This window comes from Coregonus clupeaformis, chromosome 24 (assembly GCF_020615455.1).
Source record: "Coregonus clupeaformis isolate EN_2021a chromosome 24, ASM2061545v1, whole genome shotgun sequence".
NCBI lineage: Eukaryota > Metazoa > Chordata > Actinopteri > Salmoniformes > Salmonidae > Coregonus > Coregonus clupeaformis.
Genome location: NC_059215.1, coordinates 41,464,916 through 41,491,365, shown reverse-complemented (window position 1 = coordinate 41,491,365; position 26,450 = coordinate 41,464,916). Strand labels below are relative to the sequence as shown.

The 26,450-nt window shown below is 43.4% G+C and overlaps 1 protein-coding gene across 8 annotated transcripts; it reads right to left on the bottom strand.

Annotated features, from left to right (window-relative positions):
- Nucleotides 1-19: 19 nt before the first annotated feature.
- On the bottom strand, nt 20-26,200 carry LOC121538535 (protein kinase C-binding protein 1-like). 8 transcript variants are annotated; one of them, XM_045207207.1, is made up of 21 exons: nt 26,014-26,200; nt 23,257-23,491; nt 16,452-16,522; nt 15,071-15,231; nt 7,958-8,179; nt 7,102-7,215; nt 6,648-6,740; nt 6,427-6,514; nt 6,259-6,314; nt 6,074-6,151; nt 5,716-5,831; nt 5,102-5,580; nt 4,826-4,954; nt 4,560-4,715; nt 3,976-4,470; nt 3,370-3,855; nt 3,102-3,256; nt 2,860-2,940; nt 2,678-2,756; nt 1,709-1,948; nt 20-1,527 (listed from the first exon to the last, which is right to left on the bottom strand). In XM_045207207.1, the coding sequence occupies exons 2-21, from the start codon at nt 23,268-23,270 to the stop codon at nt 1,346-1,348; spliced, it is 3,495 nt and encodes a 1,164-aa protein (XP_045063142.1). In that variant the 5' UTR covers nt 23,271-23,491; nt 26,014-26,200; the 3' UTR covers nt 20-1,345. The 8 variants fall into 8 exon arrangements, with proteins under 8 accessions (XP_045063142.1, XP_045063147.1, XP_045063144.1 ...); XM_045207212.1 differs by having other exon boundaries at nt 7,958-8,101; XM_045207209.1 differs by having other exon boundaries at nt 26,110-26,133.
- Nucleotides 26,201-26,450: the final 250 nt, after the last annotated feature.

Here is a 26,450-nt window from a genome sequence, read left to right as displayed (position 1 = left end):
AACATACTTTCGAAAGACATTGGTTAGACCTGTTTTAATTTTCTTCTTAAAGACATTAACAATCAATTTACTATACAATATGTAAACAAGAGAACATATGACAAAAAAAGGGGGGTAAATAAACATGCTCAGAATAATATACAGTCACTTTTGCTGTTTCCTTTACCCTCCAAAAACACTATCATAGTCCGAAGTAATTTTGGAGTAGGCTTACATTGTTAATGAATAACCACAACAACGAAGGTTGATGAGACAAATAGTTCTGACAGAATCTGAACAGAGGGTCCAGGTGACATTCATATAAAGTCTTACAATGCATTTAAATAAAAACGATTTCCAGAGCCAAGCCGTTTCAAAACATTTGGAAAGTGATTTTCATTCACAAACAGTACTTTAAAAAATCTCATATGCTTGTCATAGCACTATAAATATTGTCCATGTGTCTTATTACAAAAACTTTGTACAGTTTTAACCTTTTTATATTTTTTATACATCACAGTTTATTTAAATGTATGTATACGCTGAGGAACTACGATATATAATGAGTATGAAACAATAACATACACACAGGGAGAGTGATTACCAATTTAATGCTATCCCTTGAATGAAATGTCTGTGTATACTGTTTATGGATTTTCAAATACACCCTGTCAACTCCTTTGAAAATGATGAAACCTTTAAACCGCATTGACAATGTAGAATCATTTACATTTTAGATCGTTTGGGTGTCCCAAAAAGAGCTGGCACAGTAACCAGTTTCACTTCTGGTTGCAAATAACTATAAAGACTTGTGGTATATTTTAAAGAGCAGCATCACAGGTTTCAAGTATAAGATTGTTGTAAGAACACACAAAACATTGATGTCTGATCTTTTGATGCACTTTCCTGGAGATAACTAGCGTTAGGGTAGATGGTAAGAGGGATATAAAAAGAGGATGAAAAGAGCAAAGAGAGGGTATGAAAATGTATAGACTGAAGGACAAGGTAAGTGAATCCTCCAGTCTAGCACATAGACTTTGAGGAGGATGAAGGATGGCTTGAAACATCGGATCACAAGGCAGACGTTGAACAAAACAAGGGACTGGGGATGAGTCAGTTGAATCACAGAGGAGCAGGCCTTTATACAAGGAGTGTCCATGACGTTTTTAAGCCCTAAGCCCAGCTAGGTGAGGGTGTGGTGGTTTTGATGCCTCTGTGGTCTTTCATACAGAGATTCGCTGGACATTCCCAGATTAGTTGGTCGCAAAAAGCCTTGGTTTATTGGACCGGTCTCTTCGGGACAAATACATACATTTTACAGACTGTAGGATTGTAGAGTAGTACATCTGTGTGTGCAGTGTAGTGGTTAGGGCACAGTAGCATTGGCACTGTCCTTGCTCTTGTCCACACTGCAGGTAGGAGAGGGGCCTTTGTCTGTGGGGACATATCCTGTGCCAGAGGGGTACTGGGCGCTGGAGGAGTGACCTGGTGGTTTGGCTGAGGGGTCAGAGGTAGACTCCGCCTCTGGTTCCTGCTGAGAAGCTGTTGCTGTAGGAACAGAGGGAGGCAGACATGAAACATAAGTTTAGCTAGTAAAATACAGAGAGAGCTAAAGAGTGTATAATGTGTATGGCATGGCATGTTAGTGCGAGGGTTTGTCTGAATTTTTGGTGCACAGGCACTTCGTTCTATGCGTTCGTGCAAATTACGTTGTTTGTGTGTGTAATACCTGACTGTGTGCAGGACTTCATGTGTTCTGGCCAGTGGGCTTGCTGGCAGGGGTAGTCACAGTAGCTGGTGTTCCAGCAGCAGTAGAAAATTGCTTCCTTCCTGCAGTTGGCACACCACTGCTTTTTCTTAGTCTCATCCACCGCCTGCAGTTTCTCCACCTCCATCTGCTTCTTCACCTCTGCTACCAGACGCTCCCTCTCCTGCTCCAGACTCTGTCTCATCTCCGCCATAGTCAGCTCTGCACGACACACATAGACATTTAAAAAATCTATTAATATAATAATTCACATTATATTGAAAATAATGAATTATTACTATGAATGTAACATGCATTAAAATGTATACTATGCATATTCTATGATTACAACATGAATTGGATGAGTATATTACACACACAGCTATAATGCACACACTTGCATTATTAAGATGTCAGAAAACACAGATATGAAGTCCATCTCATACACACATTAATTGGCTGACAACGTCACGGAAATGATGCACACGCATCGATGTGGCCGGAAGCCGTGCGTTGTTATGATTCTGAACTGTCAGATCACTAGCAACAATGACAAGAAGCTGCCATGTGCGGAATCATAGATGTCTTGTTTCAGCTTGTTTTATCTTGTTGTTGATACCATATCTTGTTTTGAGGTGTTTTGACTGATTTCATGTCAATGCTTATATGGCTCAAATTCGCTAGCTAGCTAACCAACAACTCTAACGATGTATTTGAGAGACAACAAGTCCTCATTCTGCAAATGTATTTATGTTTTCAATAAACATTGGAGACTAACTATAGTTTACATGTTGTCAACAATCTAAGCCAACCCCGTCTGTTTTGCCCCATAGTTGCGCACACTACGGTTTTGTTGCTAAACAACCAACCAGTCTATAGACAAACATATATATAAATCATACCAACCTAAAACATGTGTATATTTTTAAGGAAAGGGCAAGTGGAACAAACCGAGATTGTGCTTCATCTCCGAAAGCTCTTGCTGATGTAGCCACTGAAGCTTCTCAATCTCTATCCTCAGCCGCCGGATCTGTGCAAAAATATTCAACAGTTATCACAAAGCAGTGAGACAGGAGAGAGAATTTTACTTCTTTTATGGACTCAACCAAAAGTCTGTTCACTGTAGCACTCACCTCTGTGATCGTGTTTCCTGAAGTGCTTTTGGAAAGGTCGTTGTAGATTTCTGTCATCGTCCCTTTTATCGTGTCCATCATCTGGAAAGTTCCGGTGAGATCATTACAACTCACAGCTTGATGTCAGACAGGTAACTTTCCATATCAATAAAACACAAATATAATCTGTGAATCTATAAACGTTCCCCTGTAAAGTCTATTCATTCTATGTGAAGCAGACATATAGCATCTTGCTGACTCACTTTGTTGGTGTACTTTGCTATGTCAGCTGCCACATCTGCTGAAGCTGTGGGGATCTGAAAGTCTCCTGCCAGGTAAGACGAGGAGGAGGAGGCAACAGAGGTGACCAAGGTGACTGATGAGGTGGAGGTCTGGGGACCATCTTTCTGCTGCACGGCTACAAACCACAGAAGAGGGATGAGGAATGAAAGAAAACATTCAATAGCTCATATTAACTAAGATGAGATGAATGTGTGTATAGATTTGAGGGAGTTGTGAGTTTCTATGTACCTTTTGCTGCCTGTCTGGTCTGGTAGCGTGTACTGGAGGATGCCTGCAACTGCTGCTGTGACTGGAGCTGCTGTGGGCTGCGTGTCTGTGCCTGCGTCGGCGGCTGGACCGGAACAGGAACCTGTGTTTGTGTTGGCGTAGACGGCTGCTCCTCCTGCTGCCGCTGCACCTTCTGCATGTGCCACTTCTGGGATGACGTCTGGAACTTGTTGGCCGGGTTCCACACCACCGTACGCTGCACTGCCTGAGCAGTCTCTTTGGGCAGCAGAGGGCGCTGCTTCTTCACTGCTGAGGCGGCGGCGGAGGAGAGGGTGGGGGCAGAGGTGGGGGCTGGAGAGGGGGTGGTGGTGAGGGCCGTGTTGGGCTGACCAGAGCCTGTGCTGGAGGACAGGTTGAGTGGGGGGTTGATGAGGGGCTGACTGGGGTCTTTGAGGTTGGACGAAGTGGCAGAGGCTGGAGAGGGCGTCACTGCGGCGGGGAATTTGCCTGGTCGGAGACAAAATTACATTGATTAAATAACAGAACAATCAGTCTTTTCCTCCTTTCTGATACAAAGCAACTAGGGTACACAAATGAAATGAAACTAGACAGTAACTGAACCCTCACCTTCCAGCTTCGTGGCCTTAGTGGCTGCAGCCCCTGGCTCCCTCCTGGCCTTACGGTCGCGACCCCCCTGCTCATCCCCCAGGTCAATCACCAGCTCCCTCTCCGAGTCGGAGTCCTGGTCTGGGCCAGCCAGGGCCTGGGGTGCGCCTGCCCTCCCCTCCTCTGGGGCCTTGGGCATATCTGTGGGGGGCTGAGTTTGGGGCGTCCTGGGCTCCTGGGAGTCTCTCTCCGGGCCATTGCTGCCCTGTCTGTCTTTGAGTAGAGCTTCAGTTTTTTTTTTATCCCTGGTCCCTGTGACTGCCTCCTTGTCCTCTCCCTGTGTGCTCGCCTTGGGCCTCTTCCTCGACTCCCTCTCTGCTTTGTCCTTGTCCACGCTCTTCGGTCTGTGCTCCTCGTCGCTAAGGTACTCGCTGTCGCTGGAGTCAGACTTTTCGGAATCCTCTGAGTCACTGTGTTCCACGCCCTTATACACGTCCTCAGAGATCCCATCAATGCCTGCACAGGGACAACGAATATAAAGCGTATCATTCATAGGCCTTGAAATGTGTCACTAGACACAATTCATGAATGGTGTGTGAGTGTACCTAGTTGGGCCTTGCAGCTCTCGATGGTCTTGTCCAGGCTCCTGATGGGTCTCTTGGGGGTGGTGGTGGTGAGTGATGACCCCTGTTGTTGTTGCTGCTGCTGCTGCTGTACTGCCTCACTGAGCTCCTTCAGGTCCATCTCAGCCTTCACACGATCTGTGACAAATGACACTCAAACTCAAACCACAACCGAAACATAACCCCTAACCAAACAGAAAGCACAAGACAAGGTGCTACAGAAGGAGGAGAGGTTAGATGGGACCCACCCAGGTTGAGGTTGAGGATGCTGCCTGTGCCCGGGGCCCTCTCCTGCTTGGGCACCAGACCAGGGGAGAAGGGCTTGGGGCTGCCCGTCAAGCTGCCTGCATGGCCCATCTTCACTGAGGCAGGGGACGCTGTGGCCAGAACACATAACACTTTAACCACCACAAATGGCTTGAGTCTTGATCCCAACCTGTGTTTTGACTGCGACTGTACTGTAGATAATACCCCTGTGTTAGTTAGTCGTATGACGTGTTAAGAGTCAGGAGCATGTTAATTACCGGTGTAGTCCATAGACTCCTCCCCAGCACTGTAGTGGAATGGGGGGTTCCTGGGCCCTCTCTCCATCCCATCCTGCTCCACGTCAGACCCCGTGTGTACAGAGGAGTTGGTGCTCATGGGAGAGCGAGGCATGTCCGTCAGAGAGATCCTCCGCCCCATCCCGCTCGACAGAGAGCTCTTGCCCAGGAGCATCTTGGGAGATGCGGTCATGTCGAAGTTGAAGCGCATCTTGTCGGGTTTCTCCATCTTCACGGCCCCTGCCCCGGGGTTGGCTGGATCCAGCAGCATCTGGAGCTGGTTGTTGGGCGTGAAGGGGGTGCGGAAGGGGGCGTAGTTGAACACACCAAACTTCTTGCGGATGTTTTCCACGTAGACCTCCATCTCCTGCATGGCGCTGTTGAAAATGCTCTTGGTCTTCTTCACAGAGAAGGGAATCTCCTTGGACATGAGGTAGCAGTTGTTGAGGGGAACCCACGCCCTACGGAGAAAAAACACAGAGAGACTTGTTAGGAGTAGGATAAGCATAGAACTATGACTCACTTCAGGGGAGTCCAAGTAAAAACGATGAAAAGTCGCTTCCATCCTCTTACTTTCATCCAACAGCAAGGCTCACCTGTCATGCTGTCCGAAGAAGCGTGCGTCCACCTGTCCGTCTTTCTCCCGCAGTGCTTTGGCTGGCCAGAAGGGAAAGCCCTTCAGCTTTGCCCATACCAGGGGGTGGGTGTGACCCTAAGAGGGGAGGCAGACCAGGGGAAAAGTCAGATAAGACAGCATAAAAACAGACAGTGGAATAAGATTTCCTTTGCTCTAAAGAGTGTTTTTGAGATTTGAAATATGACATTTAGGCTAATCTACAGTTGTCTTCAGGACAAACCTAATTGTGACTCAAGTCACATAGTATGTGGAAGGACAAAAATGAAAATCTATTAAAATGTTAATTGCAAAAGAAGGTGAGGAAACGTTTGTCTTACACATGGCTCGCAAAACCAGTTGTCCCTCTTTTGGCACGAGGACAGGTAGCACTCTGGACAGACCTCGATTTCATTCATCTGAAACAGACAGCAGTTTCCACATCACTGAAATGGCCATTTTACAGGGAGAAAACAAAACACACCCCCGGCTGGCATTTCAGTCATCATGTAAAAATGATACTCACTTCATGTTCACAGATCTTCACGACGACCTTTGCTGTTGCTGTTAGTTTGTGATTACCTGGAACAAAACCAAAAGACATAAAACATGTTCGTAAAAGCCAAGTTGTTTATCTCCAAAGCAAGTAGCAGTACAGAAAGGAAACGGTGTTAAGCAGATGTTTGTGACCTACCACCATTGTAGATGATGCAGTTGTGCAAGATCCATTTCACGTCAGCCAAGAAGGCTTCCGTGCAGCCATACATTTTCTTTTTCATATTCTACAAATATAGCAGAGAAAAACGTACATTATTAGAAAACACCATTTCGACTTCAGTTGAATTCACTTATGGCATGTAGTCGCTCTAGATAAAAGCGTCTGCGAAATGACAAAAATGTGAATGTAAATGGTACCTTCTCCAGTGTTGCGAGGTCCATAGGGTGGAATATGTACTCGGCATAGTCAGGGTGCTGCTCCAGAGACACAGGCTTCCAGAAGGGCTCAGTCTGCCCAGGGAGGAAACAGTCACAGGCATCAGTTCTCATAAACAAACACATCATTTAACCGACAGCCCTCTCTGGCTCACAGTGGGCACCTGGAGGATGTCAGAAGAACTATCAATGTCAATGAAGGACTCGGTACTGGTACTCCCTGTATATAGCCATGTTATTTATACTAGCTATTGTTATTTGTTTTTCACTGTGTATTTATTCCTTGTGTCACTATTAAAAAATATATATATGTTATCTTTAACTCTGCATTGTTGGAAAAGGACACGTAAGTAACCATTTCACTGTTAGTCTACACCGGTTGATCACGAAGAATGTGACAAATAAAATTTGATTGAAATGTTTTATTTGAACTTACCCCTGGCTGTTTCATCTTCTGGAGGGCAAACTTCAGCAGGTATGAGAGCTGATCTATCGTTAGCATGGTCATGGCCTTGCTCTGTGTCTCTATGCACTCTGCTACTGTGATTTTCTGGAAAAAAAAAAAAAGTAATGTATCAATGGCAAATAGTAGCTGGTAAAACCAAAAGGGAAGTATACCAAGCACAGGGACTGGGCTAACACACACCCACTCACATTAGTCTGCTGGGCTGGCTATTAACTATGCATCTGTGTTGTAATCTATAGGAGACTGAAGTACTAGTCCTCACAGCAGCAAAATCCATCTAGAGAGGGAAGATATAGATCCTGCCCACTTTAAGTTTGCCCTCCAAACAGGCTTGGGCTCGATTCCATTTCAATTTGAGACTTAAAAGTGGCATGTGTATTATCCTTATTATAGAATACGCTATGAAAGTGACATGTCATTTTCCAGGAAGAAGCCTTGTAGTTTTTGTAGGCTTTTTCAATGGTCTTCAAATGGGGGAAAATGTAGCGCAATAGTCTTCAGCGCAAAGACAAACACAAACATAATTTTATACATATCTTAAATGACCGCGTTTTCACAAATTTGATGATATAATCGTCAAGCCCACTCAACAGATTAGGGAACTGACTCCGGAAGTATGGTATAAGGATTTTTACATTATTTAACTGAAATGCAGAATTGAAGTTGACCCAAGCCTCCCTCCAATCCCATCACCTGAAAACCCAAAGAGCAAGCGGATATTAAGCTAGTGGTAAAGCGAAAATGTGCCTGGAACACTCCCACACAACGTGCGCATGTATATACACCTACACACCCACACGCACCGCACACACACACAAGCGAGTACCTCACACTCTGGACAGAACCAGTCGCCCTCGGGCTCTGCTGGCAGTTTGAGGCACTTGGCATGGTACACCCTCGGGCAGAGCTCACAGCAGAGCACCTGGCCCTCGCGGTGGCACAGCCAGCAGTAGAAGTCATTCCTGCCGTCCTGCGGTACAACATCAACAGGGTCTGTGGTGAGTGATGGTTGCTTCACATAGTAAAAGGGACCATGTCTTAGCTCTGACTGAAATGCAGGCAAGAGAAAAAGGGGGCGGGTTTCAAAACACACGCAGAAAACAAAACACAAAAAGGTGCAGTGCAACAGAACACGGAGAGAATCACACAGTGGCAAGTAAGGCAGTGTAATAAGCAATACATAAGGCACAGTTAGGCAGGCACCAAACACAAGACTGTTTTGGTTGATCTCGTCAATATCAATGTAGGTCTGTCTATAAGATAGTAATGCCAAACCAGAAGTTTGTGTTTTTGTCATCTTTTTATGTCGTCACAGACTAAGTGCAATTTGATTGGTGACTTTCCCTGGTGGACCAATAAATCAGTCTTGTGTTGGATATCATGATTGACACCTCATTAACCCACATCAGCCAATCAGTGAACAAGACAATCCTAGTCAGCACATATCTATGTGACTGTTCAGAACATGCAACTTTGTCTTTTGTCAGTGGAACTGAATTCAAAGGTTTTGGCTTGGGGTTTAATTATGTCATGCATGTAAAACAAAGCATTCACAAGAAATGGGAATAAATGTGCAAAAATATAAAATATTTGGCAAGCATACAATGATATGCATTAATATCTATTTTTCCAAAAATGTTAAAAGGTATTCCACTATAAACAGTTATGATTATCAATTATCAGAGCAATTATTTTAAAATGTAATCATCAATACATGATACAAACATTTGTTTTTGAAATGAACTAATGCATCTATAGAACATGCAGCAGAGTCTTTCATTTAAACCTGGAGGCAAAATAAGTTGTGCACAGACGCTAGGGCTGTGTGATATGGCCTAAAACTCATATCTTACAGGCGATTCACGATATATACAGTACCAGTCAAAAGTTTGGACACTCCTACTCATTCAAGGGTTTTTCTTTATTTTGACTATTTTCTACATTGTAGAATAATAGTGAAGACATCAAAACTATGAAATAACACATATGGAATCATGTAGTAACCAAAAAAGTGTTAAACAAAGATTCTTCAAAGTAGTCACCCTTTGCCTTGATGACAGCTTTGCACGCTCTTGGCATTCTCTCAACCAGCTTCATGAGGTAGTCACCCGAAATGCATTTCAATTAACAGGTGTGCCTTGTTAAAAGTTCATTTGTGGAATTTCTTTCCTTCTTAATGCGTTTGAGCCAATCAGTTGTGTTGTGACAAGGTAGGGGTGTTATACAGAAGATAGCCCTATTTGGTAAAAGACCAAGTCCATATTATGGCAAGAACAGCTCAAATAAGCAAAGAGAAATGACAGACATGAAGGTCAGTCAATTCGGAATATTTCAAGAACTTTTAAAGTTTCTTCAAGTGAAGTTCCAAAAACCATCAAGCGCTATGATGAAACTGGCTCTCATGAGGACCGCCACAAGAAAGGAAGATCCAGAGTTACCTCTGCTGCAGAGGATAAGTTCATTAGAGTTACCAGCCTCAGAAATTGCAGCCCAAATAAATGCTTCACAGAGTTCTAGTAACAGACACATCTCAACATCAACTGTTCAGAGGATACTGTGTGAATCAGGCCTTCATGGTTGAATTGCTGCAAAGAAACCACTACTAAAGGACACCAATAAGAAGAAGAGACTTACTTGGGCCAAGAAATACGAGCAATGGACATTAGACCGGTGGAAATCTGTCATTTGGTCTGACGAGTCCAAATTTTTGATTTTTGGTTCCAACCGGCCTGTCTTTGTGAGACGCAGAGTAGGTGAACGGAGGATCTCCGCATGTATGGTGCCCATCCTGAAGCATGGAGGAGGTGGTGTGATGGTGTGGGGGTGCTTTGCTGGTGACACTGTCTGTGATTTATCTATCATTTCTTTTTCAACAGACACTGTCACCTCCAGGCTGTGTATTTGACCAAGAAGGAGAGTGATGGAGTGCTGAATCAGATGACCTGGCCTCCACAATCACTCGACCTCAACCTAATTGAGACGGTTTGGGATGAGTTGGACCGCAGAGTGAAGGAAAAGCAGCCAATAAGTGCTCAGCATATGTGGGAACTCCTTCAAGACTGTTGGAAATGCATTCCAGGTGAAGCTGGATGAGAGAATGCCAGGAGTGTGCAAAGCTGTCATCAAGGCAAAGGGTGGCTATTTGAAGAATCTCAAATGTAATATATATTTTGATTTGTTTAACACTTCTTTGGTTACTACATGATTCCATGTGTGTTATTTCATAGTTTTGATCTCTTCACTATTATTCTACAATGTAGAAAATAGTAAAAATAAAGAAAAACCCTTGAATGAGTAGGTGTCCAAACATTTGACTGGTACTGTATCTCAATTTGTTTAATGTTCTCTAAATAAGCTTTGTTGTACAATTAAAAGGTCAGCAATAATCTAATGAATTCAGAGCTTGTGAAATTATACCTAGGCTGCATATACAGTTGAAGTCGGAGGTTTACATACACCTTAGCCAAATACATTTAAACTCAGTTTTTCACAATTCCTGACATTTAATCCTAGTAAAAATTCCCTGTCTTAGGTCAGTTAGGATCACCACTTTATTTTAAGAATGTGAAATGTCAGAATAATAGTAGAGAGAATTATTTATTTCAGCTTTTATTTCTTTCATCACATTCCCAGTGGGTCAGAAATGTACATACACTCAATTAGTATTTGGTAGCATTGCCTTTAAATTGTTTAACTTGGGTCAAACGTTTTGGGTAGCTTTCCACAAGCTTCCCACAATAAATTGGGTGAATTTTGGCCCATTCCTCCTGACACAACTGGTGTAACTGAGTCAGGTTTGTAGTCCTCCTTGCTCACACACGCTTTTTCAGTTCTGCCCACAAATGTTCTATAGGATTGAGGTCAGGGCTTTGTGATTGCCACACCAATACCTTGACTTTGTTGTCCTTAAGCCATTTTGCCACAACTTTGGAAGTATGCTTGGGGTCATTGTCCATTTGGAAGACCCATTTGCGACCAAGCTTTAACTACCTGACTGAGATGACTTGAGATGTTGCTTCAATATAACCACATCATTTTCCTTCCTCATGATGCCATCTATTTTGTGAAGTGCACCAGTCCCTCCTGCAGCAAAGCACCCCCACACATGATGCTGCCACCCCCGTGCTTCACAGTTGGGATGGTGTTCTTCGGCTTGCAAACATCCCCCTTTTTCCTCCAAACATAACAATGGTCATTATGGCCAAACAGTTATATTTTTGTTTCATCAGACCAGAGGACATTTCTCCAAAAAGTATGATCTATGTCCCCATGTGCAGTTGCAAACCATAGTCTGGCTTTTTTAATGGTGGTTTTGGAGCAGTGGCTTCTTCCTTGCTGAGCGACCTTTCAGGTTATGTCGATATAGGACTTGTTTTACCGTGGATATAGATAATTTTGTACCTGTTTCCTCCAGCATCTTCACAAGGTCCTTTGCTGTTGTTCTGGGATTGATTTGCACTTTTCCAAAGTACGTTCATCTCTAGGAGACAGAACGTGTCTCCTTCCTGAGCGGTATGACGGCTGCGTGGTCCTATGGTGTTTATACTTGCGTACTATTGTTTGTACAGATGAACGTGGTACCTTCAGGCGTTTGGAAATTGCTCCCAAGGATGAACCAGACTACAGATTTTTTTCTGAGGTCTTGATCGATTTCTTTTGATTTTCCCATGATGTCAAGCAAAGAGGCACTGAGTTTGAAGGTAGGCCTTGAAATACATCCACAGGTACACCTCCAATTGACTCAAATGATGTCAATTAGCCCATCAGAAGCTTCTAAAGCCATGACATCATTTTCTGGAATTTCCCAAGCTTTTTAAAGGCACCGTCAACTTAGTGTATGTAAACTTCTGACCCACTGGAATTGTGATACAGTGAATTATAAGTGAAATAATCTGTCTGTAAAAAATTGTTGGAAAGATTACTTGTGTCATGCACCAAGTAGATGTCCTAACCGACTTGCCAAAACTATAGTTTGTTAACAAGACATTTGTGGAGTGGTTGAAAAACAAGTTTTAATGACTCCAACCTAAGTGTATGTAAACTTCCGACTTCAACTGTATGCCTTCCATAACCATAAGACCCACTAATCATTTAATTAAAATAGTTGTGCCTGCTTTTTTTGCAATAATCACTGACCTGGCTTTCAGGTCTGTCTATAAAAATGCTAATTTTGTTACAAATTTAACCAGAACCATGCATAATGCACATTCACTAATAATGTAGCAGGCATTATAGAAAATTAACACCGGTCTCATAAACAATCTCTCGTGCTAGTGAGAAGCCAGCTAATATTTATATTTCAAGTTTAGCCAAATTGGATCTAGGTATAATTTCACAAGCTCTGAATTCAGCTAAAAAGACTAAACAGTTCAACTGTTATGAACACAACCTTCTGTCCGTCTCCAACTGTTTGAACAGCATGCTAGCCTGTCCACTTTGTTCAGATGTTGAAATCAAGTGGCCTACCTTATTTCTCAGAATGAGAACGAGTTGCCAATTCCTTATACAATTGTTTTATGCTTATTGCACATTTATAAAACACAGACTAAACAGCTAGTATAAGAATCTTTATTTGACTAAACTTATGCTAGCAATATGTGGTACCGTAATGCGTGCGCGACAAACTGGGCATAAATTTTCCAGAATGAATGTTCATCGGTACATCCGTTTTAGTAGTGTCTGAAATTTGAGGAGTTGAAACAAACAGTGTATGGTTCGGAAGGTTAACTTCTCTATACAGTAAAATAATGTCTCCATGTGTTTGAGTGTCCATATAACCGATACTGTTGGATCAAACCTCAAATGCAACTACCGAGTTGAAACCGTTTGTCAGAGAGGAAGAAGTGATCTCTCATCTTTTTTGTTGTGAGTGGTAGGGGAGGGGCTTGGGAGAAAGAGACGAAGCGAGAGGTTTCACTCTCGCCAAAATCTGTCCAAAATAAGTCCAATGCGTTTCCATGCGCTTATTTTGAACCTAAGCTTGTCGCCTGCCTTCCCGCCTTTGGGACAACGACTCCCATTGTTAGGGCGGAGACATGAGCATCTCGTCATTATATACAGATCTCTGGTGTAAGTGGGAAGGTGAACAGCACAGAAGGAGCGAACGAGACGAGACCAAAAAGACAACATGAGAACAAGCGGACATAAACGCTCATATTAAAAACCTTGATTCTGCGATATAGGCATTTGGAATATCGCACAAAAACATAAATTTGAATGAATCTAATTTGATATATCACCCAGCCGTAACAGGCGCATACACACACCCCTGCGCACACACACACACCCCTTTGCGCACACACACACACCTGCATTCAAACATACCTGTGTTCAAATACAAACACATACAGTGGCATTTTTCCTATTTTGTTGCCTTACAACCTGGAATTAAAATGGATTTTTTGGGGGTTTGTATCATTTGATTTACACAACATGCCTACCAATTTGAAGATGCAAAATATTTTCTCTTGTGGAACAAACAAGAAAGAAGACAAAAAAACAGAAAACTTGAGCGTGCATAACTATTCACACCCCCAATGTCAATACTTTGTAGAGACACCTTCTGCAGAAATTACAGCTGCAAGCCTCTTGGGGTATGTCTCTATAAGCTTGGCACATCTAGCCACTGGGATTTTTGCCCATTCTTCAAGGCAAAACTGCTCCAGCTCCTTCAAGTTGGATGGGTTCCGCTGGTGTACAGCAATCTTTAAGTCATACCACAGATTCTCAATTGGATTGAAGTCTGGGCTTTGACTAGGCCATTCCAAGACATTTAAATGTTTCCCCTTAAACCACTCGAGTTTTGCTTTAGCAGTATGCTTAGGGTCATTGTCCTGCTGGAAGGTGAACCTCCGTCCCAGTCTCAAATCTCTGGAAGACTGAAACAGGTATACCTCAAGAATTCCCCTGTATTTAGCGCCATCCATCATTCCTTCAATTCTGACCAGTTTCCCAGTCCCTGCTGATGAAAAACATCATGGTGTTCTCGGGGTGATGAGAGGTGTTAGGTTTGCGCCAGACATAGCGTTTTCCTTGATGGCCAAAAAGCTACATTTTAGTCTCATCTGACCAGAGTACCTTCTTCCATATGTTTGGGGAGTCTCCCGAATGCCTTTTGGCGAACACCAAACGTGTTTGCTTATTTTTTTCTTTAAGCAATGGCTTTTTTCTGGCCACTCTTCCGTAAAGCCCAGCTCTGTGGAGTGTAAAGTGGTCCTATGGACAGATACTCCAATCTCCGCTGTGGAGTTTTGCAGCTCCTTCAGGGTTATCTTTGGTCTCTTTGTTGCCTCTCTGATTAATGCCCTCCTTGCCTGGTCCGTGAGTTTTGGTGGGCGACCCTCTCTTGGCAGGTGTGAGCATCTGCTAAATGACTAAAATGTAATGTAAAAGTGCCATATTCTTTCAATTTTTTCATAATGGATTTAATGGTGCTCTGTGGGATGTTCAAAGTTTCTGATATTTTTTTATAACCCAACCCTGATCTGTACTTCTCCACAACTTTGTCCCTGACCTGTTTGGAGAGCTCCTTGGTCTTCATGGTGCTGCTTGCTTGGTGGTGCCCCTTGCTTAGTGGTGTTGCAGACTCTGGGGCCTTTCAGAACAGGTGTATATATACTGAGATCATGTGACACTTAAATAAAGTCCACCTGTGTGCAATCTAACTAATTATGTGACTTCTGAAGGTAATTTGTTACACCAGATCTTATTTAGGGGCTTCATAGCAAAGGGGGTAAATACATATGCACGCACCATTTTTCAGATATTTATTTTTAGAATTTTCATTTCACTTCACCAATTTGGACTATTTTGTGTATATCCATTACATGAAATCCAAATATAAATCCATTTAAATTACAGGTTGTAATGCAACAAAATAGGAAAAACGCCAAGGGGGATGAATACTTTTGCAAGGCACTGTACTCCCCCCCCCCCCTACCTGGTCTTTGTTGTTGCTATGGACGGCTCCAGGTTTCTTCTTCTTCTTCAGGGGGCTGGGGGAGGTGTCTGAGGGGGAGTGGCCGTTGGAGGAGTGGGTGGGGCTGGACACCTTCCTCTTCTGAGCCACCAGCGACCGCTCTACTGACCCAGGGTCAGACACTAGTTGCCGGAGTAGAGGGGAGACCAGGTCACAATACATACAACACGGAACAAGAGTAGCAGCTTATTCATGAGTTTCACGTTGCGTCACGATATTATTTTGAACGTTCGTTTTAGGACTGCTGCCCAACTGAGCATTCTACTCAATGCATCCTCATTGGGCGCTGATTAAGATTTGGTCTAAAGTGCATTACTGTGGCTTGAAAACCCATTGACATTTCTAAAGGCGGCAAACAATTAGTAGGAAAACCTTTTGTCATCATTTTGATGTCGCCAGACTGACTGTGGATGCAGTATAACGTTAGCTAGCTAAGACTGAGGGGGGACACAGATTTTAGCTAGCTAACGTTAGCATTGCTAGCTATTTTTGACGAACTTTGCTAGCTAATGACAACATTGCCATCTGTCTAAAGTAAATTTGACAACATGATGATGGCAAAGTTGATTCCTACTAAATATGTGCATACTTTAACAATGTCATCGTATTCTCAAGCCCCTATAGTGTAATTTAGACGAAACAGTCACTAGCCCCATTTCTACTTTTGAGCATCAATATGGCTGCCGCATCGGTAGAACATTGATAACAATGGCAACGACGCGACCGAGTGACTGAGGTGCACGAGGCTTAGAAGGAGAGACTAGAAGCCTGGCATGAAAGGCTAGAGAGGCAGAGACACTTCCAGTCTCAGGCCACTCTACACAACAATGACCGGCTCCAGCTTCTTCAGTACTACTCAACTAATCTTTCCTCAGACGGGGATAAGTGTCATTGTGAAGGTCAAAGGCAGTGTTAAGCCTAGAGCTTTCTTTTGTTAGCAGAACCCCATCATTAAGAGACTAAATACAGTAGTGGTTGCCCAGGGATACCGACCAGATAAGAGATTTTGGCCACCAAACCTTACTGCTTGGTTTCCCAATCTGGCAACGAATTTCATATGATAAGTTAATGATCTGATCTTCCTTGCTACGCCAACATGACAACCACATTCCAAGAGAAGTGTGGTCGGGCCCTGTGACAAGTGATCACGTGTGAAGGATGCCTCCTTCACCAACCCCAGAGGTAGTGTTGCTACATTAGAGTGATATGATGTTAATTCAATGGCATGAGATCCACAACAAACATGTTTAAAATGTAAGATCAATTCTAGAAGCATACTAGAATAAGTGGTCTTCTCAAAACACAGTAACATTTGTCTTAGTATGCGAGGCATTGTTCTTACCTTTGGATCGCATGGACACATCCATCCCCTCTACCACATCGGACTCGGTCTTTACCTCCTCCTCAGCCAGACTGCACAGAACGAGGGCACAGAGACAAAAAGAAAGGGAGAGTCAGTCACAAACGGTGTTCACAAAACAAATCCCGCCACACAGTAAACAAGTGGAACATCACCTAAGGCAGGGCCCCAGAGGACATAGTCACCAGAGTTTCCATTGCTGTTACCTCATGCATGCTTTATTGAGAAACATCAATAGGTTAATAATGTTAGGTTACCAAATCTAAGGTGCAACCGACGTGTCACAAAATGTACTTCAGAACCATGGTCTTCATGATCATCATGTCTTCCTATGAGTGTCTATAATCATTGGTAATCACAGTCAGATAAACTTGGGTGGTTGTGTTCCATGGGGTGCCACTGGAGAGAATCTCCATGGCAACAAGTCCTCTTTATTCAGCTGGGCCACAACTTGTGCTTCAGCACAACAAATAAGGCCATCCAACAGAGAGTAGACTGTGTGCTCCTGTCCTCCAGGAGACAATGGAGAGACAAGGGTTTCAGTTCTGATGAGGGCCATGCATTGACGAGTTTGTTTGCATCTCACTTTGCCCACCTACCTACATCCAAGAAGCGCTTTCTGTACAACGCAAGTCCATTCAAAAGCGGAATGCCTTGAAAACAATGATTCCAAAAACACAAACAATTGCATAGGCTACGTCACACAAGGATTTGCACCTTCAAAATGGACGGTGAATCACAGAAGATTGCTCAGACAGTTATGGATGAGAGAGTGTAAAGAGAAGGTGCCTCCTGGTAGCCACTCAAACCCCAGCTCTAACAACAGGTGTCCCCAAAGGCTGTTTAGCCTATTCCTAGAAACCCACTGCACCAGATCACTTTAGTAAGCTTTATGGAGTCAACCTTGGTCTGACTAGCTAGCTACATGTTTTTACCTGTTACATAGGTCTGTTAACTAGCCTAAACATCATGTTGTCACGAACAGAAGAGGACCCAAGAGCGCAAGTTCAAATTCAGAGTTCTTTATTCAAGGTTACAGGCGGGAAGAGGAGTCCCAGGGGTGTCAGGGGTCTTTCAGGGTCCTCCTGGGGGTACCTGTGCTCGGGGGTCACCAAATGTCCGGGGGTGTCCAGTCCAAGTGCTTAGTGTGTGTGTTCCCCAGTGATGGAGCGGCGTATCGGGCTGAGGGTGGTGAAACGTCTGGGCACGCTCATCTGGTGGTCGGAGACCTGGGGGAACACACACACACAACAGCAATATGAATGGCAGGCAGAAGTACAGATCAGGGCTGGGCAAATATCGTGGTGAGAGACAGAAGGCAGAAACGAGTTACCGGAGGGGCTGAAGATCGGAGAGTAGTCGAGGTCCAGAAGGCAGGTTGGGATAGACGGGGCAGTAGAACAAGGAGGCAGTCAAGAAAGGATCGGTATCACAAACAGGAGTCAGAGCGCAGACAGGCAGGTTACTGGTCCGGGTTTGAAGACGATCTGACAGGGCTTGGCTGAAAACCAGGGCTTGATATACTGGGAGAGGTAGTGGGGAAATGCAGTTCAGCTGGCAGAGTAATTAGAACAGAGTGAGGCAAGGTGAGGATGGTGAGTGGGAAATGCAGTGCAGCTGGCCAGGTAACAAGAGCAGAGCAGGGCAGGTGGAGCTAGTTAGGCTGAGTAGAGAGAGGGAGGTGAGCAGCGTGGAAGATAATTGAATGCAATTAATGTTGCTACCAGGGAGAGAGAGTGCTCATGACACATGTTCTGAACAGCCCAAACAATAAATCAGATTTCCACAGCAAATCCTATCAATATCAAAAAATATTGTGCAAAAAATAAATCAGAAAAACCTAGAGCTTCTTTCATTCACAGAAATGCAGAAATCAAAGCCTGTAGCTTTTTGTGTCTCTGGTTCCGCTCATCTCATTTCCTCTCAGGAAGAAAAAGGAGGAGAAGGGGGATCCTTGGTGATGAATGGGGTTCTTTGAGAGTTCAGCCCCTCCTTTGTCAGGGCCACTGAGAGCCTCGTTCCAAGGATGTCGTCCCATTCATCGTCCGCTTAAAGAAAATCCTCCTCAGGAATGGATCCACCACAGGACACACGCTGAACCAGTTCAGGCTCTTAGCCCTGCCCTGGTGGCTCCTGATAGAGGTGGATGTGGCAGGGGGCAAAGAACGTCTAGTTACAGGTAGCCTAACAGGCAAATATCCAGCACTAGCTAGATAGAAAAACAGCCTTTGACAAGGTTCAAGAAGTGGTCACGTGGGAATGTTCTAAGAGGAACATTGCAGACAAAGTTTTGAATGAGATTATAGAGTTGATCTAGTCTTAAGAATTCACATCCATTGATCTAAAAGAAAATAGGACAGAGTAGAAAAAGGAGACAACACAATGCTGGGGCGGCAGGTAGCTTAGTGGTTAAGAGCGTTGTGCCAGTAACCGAAAGGTCGCTGGTTCTAATCCCCGAGCCGACTAGGTGAAAAATCTGCCGATGTGCCCTTGAGCAAGGCACTTAACCCTAATTGCTCCTGTAAGTCGCTCTGGATAAGAGCGTCTGCTAAATGACTAAAATGTAAATGCTCCAGAGCCACAGCTGAGGGCAGCCATTGATGAGCCCAAGCATGACTACCACTGTAAAAGAGGCCATTAACTAAATATACTAAACCAATAACACCACCCCCATTAACAGACTGTAAACCTTGATGTCCTGCTCATCAAACCAAGTCCATAACATTGATCATTCATAAACCCAACGTCCACATGGGAAAAGTCACAATCAATGATCACCAGGCTAAATCACCATTATCAAAACAACTGTAGCATAAAATAATCCCTAATGTAATCTGGATAATGAGAGAAGATCAAAAAGATACAAAGGGAAGCTAAATACAAATCATCCAGCATATGAGCCTTTTCTTGTTTAGACACACTGCTGACAGACTAACCCCCTTCAGGGCCTTCCTGTTCTGGACAGAGAGCGAACAAACAAAATGAAAGAGAGCAAATGTTAGCCAACTCTCTGTGCTCCGTGTGCTAGCAGCGAGAGCACTGTGAGATGACAGAGTCCTGTTAGCATGCAGCCAAGGTTTCCACTCTTTATTCACTCCAAAATGGGCCCACCGAGCAGCCAGCGTGACATAATATCCACCTGATCCTGTAGCTTCTGACTAGGCAGATAGGATGAACAGTTGAGAGAGAAACTATGTTCTTCCAGAGGGCATTTCAGACCAGGAGCAGCATTCCATAAACATGCCAGAATCACACAAGAACAGATAGCAGAAAAATCTTCAGGATCTGGGAATATTCCAGATGAGCAAAATTCAGAATAACATTGACAAACACCCACCCTCTGCAAGGAGGAATGCCTGACAGAAGAAAAAACACACACTGACTCTGTGCCTTGAGATTCCACTGGCTCCTCAGAGAGACAGGCGAGCAGAGGCAGAGCAGGGTTCTCTCGTCACAGAAAATGGAGGCCACAGCCGGCTCCCCTCCCCCCTCTCCCATCCCCCCTCTCCCATCCCCCACACAGACCGAGGCTCCAGTCACAGGCACACACACACACATACACACACACACACACACAGGAGGACCAGGAGATCCGTGGAGATTACAGTTCAACATCCAAACACAGTTAAGCTGAACCACGTTCGCAGCAGAGTACAGAGAGAGGGAGACATAGACGAGAGGAGAGAGAGATGGAGAGAGATAGAAGATAAATCCAGCTAATTGGAGATCATTCTTATCCATTTTACCCCCCTCCTCCGTCGTCTTCAGTCTCGACCTTCACTGAGCGCACTGCTGTCGAAGAATAATTACGCTTAATAATAAGAGAGAGACTGAGAGAAAGAGGGGGGGGGGGGGGGACACTGTATGAGAGTAAAGACAGATCTGACAAACCTATGCTCTATCCCTGAGGAGAATACAGTGTTTTGGTCTCATGCAACACAGTGGTGTCTCGTACAGAGAGAGGGTCTGGTTTCCTGATTAAAAACCTGCTCTGTAAGTGGTACCATAAAAGCAGGGTGGTTTTGTTGTATGCTTTGTGTTGGTAATGTGTCCTTGAATCCACTGACAACCAGTATTGTTGATAGAGAAACAACCTGGCACCCTCGTCAACCTGCAGCCCCTGACCTCCAGAGAGAAGACTGACTCTGAGAGACATAACAAGATTCAAACAATACCATCAAGGTTAAATGTACTGTTCGCTCAAGACAATATGAAACAACTAGTTTTAGGTACAGTCGTGCAGAAATAGGTGCCAGGCTTTTGCCTGCTTTTTCATACTATAAGATTCATTATACACATGATTCAATTTTGTCTGAATTTTTTTACCCAATAACATATTCTTCAACAGAGTTAATTGAAGTGTGGTAGCATACCTTGTGTTATAGCACAGAATATGTAAGAAAATCATTCAGCCTGGTTTTTACATTGGGCTGGAGGGGATGAAACAAAGACGGCTGTGGAATGTTCCAGAAGGCCCCTGCTTTCCCTGTGCTGCCGCTCTCACAGCAATTTTCAAGCTTTAACCTCGGCTGCTGCTGTAATTGGCTGGAGGGTCTGCAGGGTGGGACAGGATTGGTCGGCTGTGCTATGCCACATGGCTCCCTGTGTGCAGGCTTCCCTCTTCCTTAAAAACATTTTCTGCTGCAATGCAGAGATTCCCGCTGCATTAAAACGGTGTAACTATTTTGAACGTGACTGAGTGAACGGGTAGAGGTTTTAGAAGAGGGTTTTGGAGTTGTTCTTTGTGGTTGAGAGGCAATAAATCACAATTTACGAGCAATGTTGCCTCAGCAAACCCCAGCAACCCCAGACGATCGTCTAAAGATAACCTGTCACCAGATTACTAACATTCCCACTAACACAACACTTATGGAGCACAGCATGAAATTATGCACGTCTCCAAGCTCACCTAATGTCAATGTCTGTTCAAAATGAATTAGGTTAGCTGTTTATTTTATTCTGGGGTGTTGGATCACGTTTGGTTTTGGTTTTGTCCATGAAAGTGTATTAACATAAATCCCATTAAAAAGAGAACTCTAACGTAATGGTGGTTGATGTGCCATTCACATAATGAAGCATGCTTTGTGTAGCGCTAAACCAAGGTGGTTAAGAGTAGGACCCCCCTCTACAGATTACGATGCAAAAAGCTTAGAAAATCAAATCTAGGTTTGACACAGAAGGTTAGGCTTTTGCTCATAATTTTTTCAAAGTTAAATGTGCATTTTAAGATCTGCCGTGCCATGGTCACTTATTACACATTTAGTACCTATGAATTACTTTCTGATTCATGCAATTAATCACTGCTAGGCACTATTTGGAAACAGGTAGGGGGTTAGTTATTAATTGTGATGAATTATTTGAATTAAGAAGCATAAAGTAATTTCCAATTAACCACCAGTGGAAACAGTACTGTAAAATAAAATACTACCAAAAAGGATTATTGTGAATTGAGAGTCAGATATGCAATTTCTCTTACCTACTTACAAAGGAGATAGGATTCTCTTGAACCAAGTATTATAGAAACGTCAAACCAGGCATTTAAATGAAGCAGCTATAAATAGGTGAGCGAGGCCCGAGCGGTGCAAAGGAGGGGAAGAGAAAACAAGCACACAAATACAGACAAATATGAGTCGAGCTGAAGACAAAACACACCATCACACATACGAAATACACACAATCAACAATCACTAAAAATGTAGTGCTTCTCTGGCAGTTTATATCTGTGATGACACGAGCAGAGCTTTACACAAAATGGCCACTGTTTGAGGTGCACAGAGCAGAGGAAGTAGCTTTACAAGGATGAGTGCTACAGAGTCAACGTAGAACTGGCCTGTAAACTAGAGGCCTTGGGCCTTCCCATTTCCCAATGAGCTTAAAAACAACTAGCCTACACAGGGCTACTAATGTGTAGAGGAAGAAAAAAAAGAAATGTTCAATTGAATTCAAGAATTCCCCTCAGACAACCCATTTTTGGTTGGGACAGTGGAATGAACTATGAGGACCCTGTGTGAGTTCTGATGTGGGTGAGACTGGAGAGGCATTTAGCCTCATGTGGCAGGCATTCACTGCCTTGTTTGTACTTGCGTCAATTGGTGAAGAATTATGATCACATCTACAGAGAAAATCCTTACATTCACTCACGTCCTCACTGTTCACCCCCCCCCCCTCCTCTCACTGTAAGCAACCAGTGTTCAGTTAGCCATCAGCCCCTCCCCAAAGACCCCACAGTCCCTCTAACAGGCACATCTGTTGCCCTCGTGTCTATTCTCTCTGGCCTGGCATGACACACTAGACCACAACAACAGAGGCAATCTGCTTACAAAAGATACGTAACACCCCCCCATCCCTCCACCCCACTAACACTTTTTCTGCCACCCATCCCCCATCATCTCTGACTCTGCCATGACACACAACCAGGCTGGCACAGCAGAGAGGAGATAAGAGAGTGCACATTTGTATCTCACTCTCTTTAGCGTTATAAAAAAGACAAGGAAAACAAGGATTTGCCATGGTCCACTGCATGGCAGTCTGGATATCTTGGGCACACGTGACCCTGCTACACAGAGATAGAGCAGGGGTGAGTCCTTATCCAACCCCCCACCTCAGCTCTCTGTGGAGCAGGGGCCTTGCAAGGCCTAACCCGCCCACAAAGCCCCCCCACACTCCTTTGGGAAAGCAATCTGTGATTTTCAGGTATTCACATTTAGATTTGCACAAGAGTCACACAACAGAGAAGAAGGAGAAAGGAATGTTGTAATTAGAGTTGAAATAAAGAGACAGGGCTTACCTCTGTGGATGCATGGCTGCCTGACACACTGTTATGTCAACACTTATAAAACATGGAGGACACTCTCAGCCCTCAGCCGGGGAAGGCTCCTCTCTTCAGGCAAGGCGATCAGGCCCGTCTGATGGTAGCCAGGCCCTGACTGGCCCCTTTCTCACAAGCGGGATGTAAGGCCGCATCCGATTGGCCGAAGCATTTCCTGAGTAACGATCTTTGTTCAGCGCAGGCAGGAGCAGCTCTGAGTGCGGGAGAGACAGGGAGAGAAAAAAAGAGAGAAAGCTAGGCCCTAATCACAAAATAAGACATTTAACCGCATTTCTGTGACCTAAAGAACACACATAAAAATGTAATACCATTACCTAAGGTTGCATCTGAAGCACGTTGTGATATTTTCACAGATAATATATTAGCATGTAGAAAATGAAAAAAGCACAACAGGGCTGCTCTGCTGTAGCCTCCATTTCTGTAGAGAAGGCCTTTGTCTAAACCCCTCCCTCCTTCTCAACCGTCTTCAGGCGAGCGAGAGAGGGCACACAGTTCTTCACCAAAACAACTACAACCAAGGCCAGGAGAAATTGCACACCATTTAGAATGTAGACCAGGGCATCTGTCCCTATAATATTAGTGTAATTAAAAATAACTAAATGGTGAATCCATATTATATAAAAATGAGGATGAACATAAAAGGAAACAAGTTACAAATATTCTGTAATAAATATAAATTAATTCAATTAAAACGCTATATATGGGCTTGTTCCAAAATAAAAGTATAGCTGTTACGTATACTATTTCATATGATAGGAGATAACGTATCTGCAAAGAGCTTTTAAAAAATGTTGGGGGACAAATAAAACTTTCATAATTAATAAATAATCAGGCCAAAAAGCATTATTTTAAAGTACAAGCCAAATAGACTAAAAGAGAAACATACAAGCGGGCCTACTCGAAAAGAAAGGCCAATATTGTTTTTGCTAAAATTAAAATACCTATTGTTAGACTACATGTAATCGCTCATTTTGGGGCTGTGTGTATGTTTGTTGTAGGGATGTCCCAGCTGTGGAATATTCTATTCTGTGGATGGTTATTGTTGTGGAGTATTCTATAAGGCCTAATCCATAACATATAGGCAGGCTAGTTAATTTCTGGTCCTACAATTGAGGTTGGAAGTGGTGCGTAATACGTTAGAACAGTTGAGGAAAGGGATGGCATTTTGTAATGCCAGACCCAAGCAGGTTATATTGTGTGCATGTACGTGTGTTCCAAGAAACCTCCCGCTTGCATCATGTGGTTTGTGAAAATCATCAATAATTCACTATACCTAGGTAACAGCCCGTCTGTTATTGTTAGCTATCTCAGACAGGATTGTTTGTCCATTAGAGTAGGTTTTAAATAGCCAACCAGGCCACACTCCCAACACAGAGGTTACAAGCAATGGTAACACTGTGTGCTTGTAACTTCTAGTACCATTCACTGTGCCTTGGCCATTCATCCCTATTCCTTGCCACAGGGATGGATATGTGAATAGAAAAGTGATTATATTTATATAAAGGAAATGTTGTTGTGCGCACAGGATGTGTGCTTGGTGGAGAAGTGGGGCCTGAAGAACACGGAGGTCATTGGTTTTATAACAAACACATGTGCAATGCTGTCCTCTAGTGATTACAAGGAGAAAAGTGACAGTCAGGCTATTCAATGTTTCACCATTTCCACCACTGACTCTTCACGCCTGCCTGATATCTCTCTATATGAATGTGTCATTGGTAAATTCTAAGTGCAAAATGTTACTTTAGTACATTGCCTAATTTGACAGCTGTCTAGCCTAGATAGATGTATGCTCCTATGAACAAGTTGTGCTCTATCTTGCCTAAAAGGACAACGGTTTGGCCAGATGGTTATAGCTACACTCTGAGCTTTTTACTACTTGCTCTTTTGGGGATCTAGGCCAGGTTACAGTGAACACTTGTTTGACAAATTTGTATGGCAAATGCTGTTGAAAGGGCTAGGCCTACTTTGATTGGTTTTCAATCAGCTCATACTCCTGGTCCCTTGACCATTGTGTAATGTTCCTGGAACAGTTAAGAGTTAACTAGGTTTAAAAAGTTAAGTGTACAGAAAGTCATTCATCACTGGGGGGGCCAGTATGAAAAATGTATGCATTCCCTAATTGGAAGTCGCTCTAGATAAGAGCGTCTGCTAAATGACTAAAATGTCATTTGGATCACTAAAAAAATGATGACATGCAGACATTGAGATATCTGATTTCTGGCATTTGTACAACTGATATGGCAAAGCCAAATCATGCCATAACAACTCATATCGATATGGTTTGACAACCTATACTAAAATATGTTGCACAACGTTGTTATTCTTGAACGTGAGGGCTGGGGTCAGGAGGTCAAGCATGGCTGAATAAGTGACAGGCCAGGGTGAAAGACATTGACAGTAGGGTGAGACTATATTCTTGCTAGCTAGGTTGTTTCCTTTTATCTTTATACAGTACTTACATATACTTTACACTTGCAAAGTCTAGCTAGCTAGCTATATCAAACGGGATTTACCACTACTTTCTTTGTGTTCAGTGGGCTCTGCTGGATAGCAAGTTTGCTAGCTAGCCTAACGCGTTACCCTAGCTAACAGTAGCTAGCTAGCTAATAACAACAGTTTCCCGATTCCCATTGTGAAATATGCCTATTTTAAACGCTTTATGTTACTGAAACCAAAGGAATAAATGGTCTTTCACGTAAAACAATCAATACATACCCGATAATGAAGATAGCTATAGAACAATTATTATGACTGGACAGAATGAAAAATGGCTTGGAGGTAACGTTATCCCCACAAAGTCTCTAAACATACTGTATAGTCTTTGGTATTACTTTCGTTCCTTCAACATGGGAAAATCTCAATTGCATACTTCTCGCGTCCTCTCTCCTCGTATCCTTCTTAAAATCCATTGGATGAAATGCCAAAGGCTCCTCCCCTCTGACCTTCTTCTTCTTCTTCTTCTTCTTCTTCTGTGAGTTTTATGGCAGACTACATCAAAAAGTTGTATTGCCGCCACTAACTGAATGGTTTGAAACCACAAAATATATAAAATAAAAAATAAATCCATACTTAATAGTGATACTAACTTACTCCACCCTAATAAAATAGTACATTGCCAAAACAAACAAAACTCCCATTTCTTCCTTCTTTTA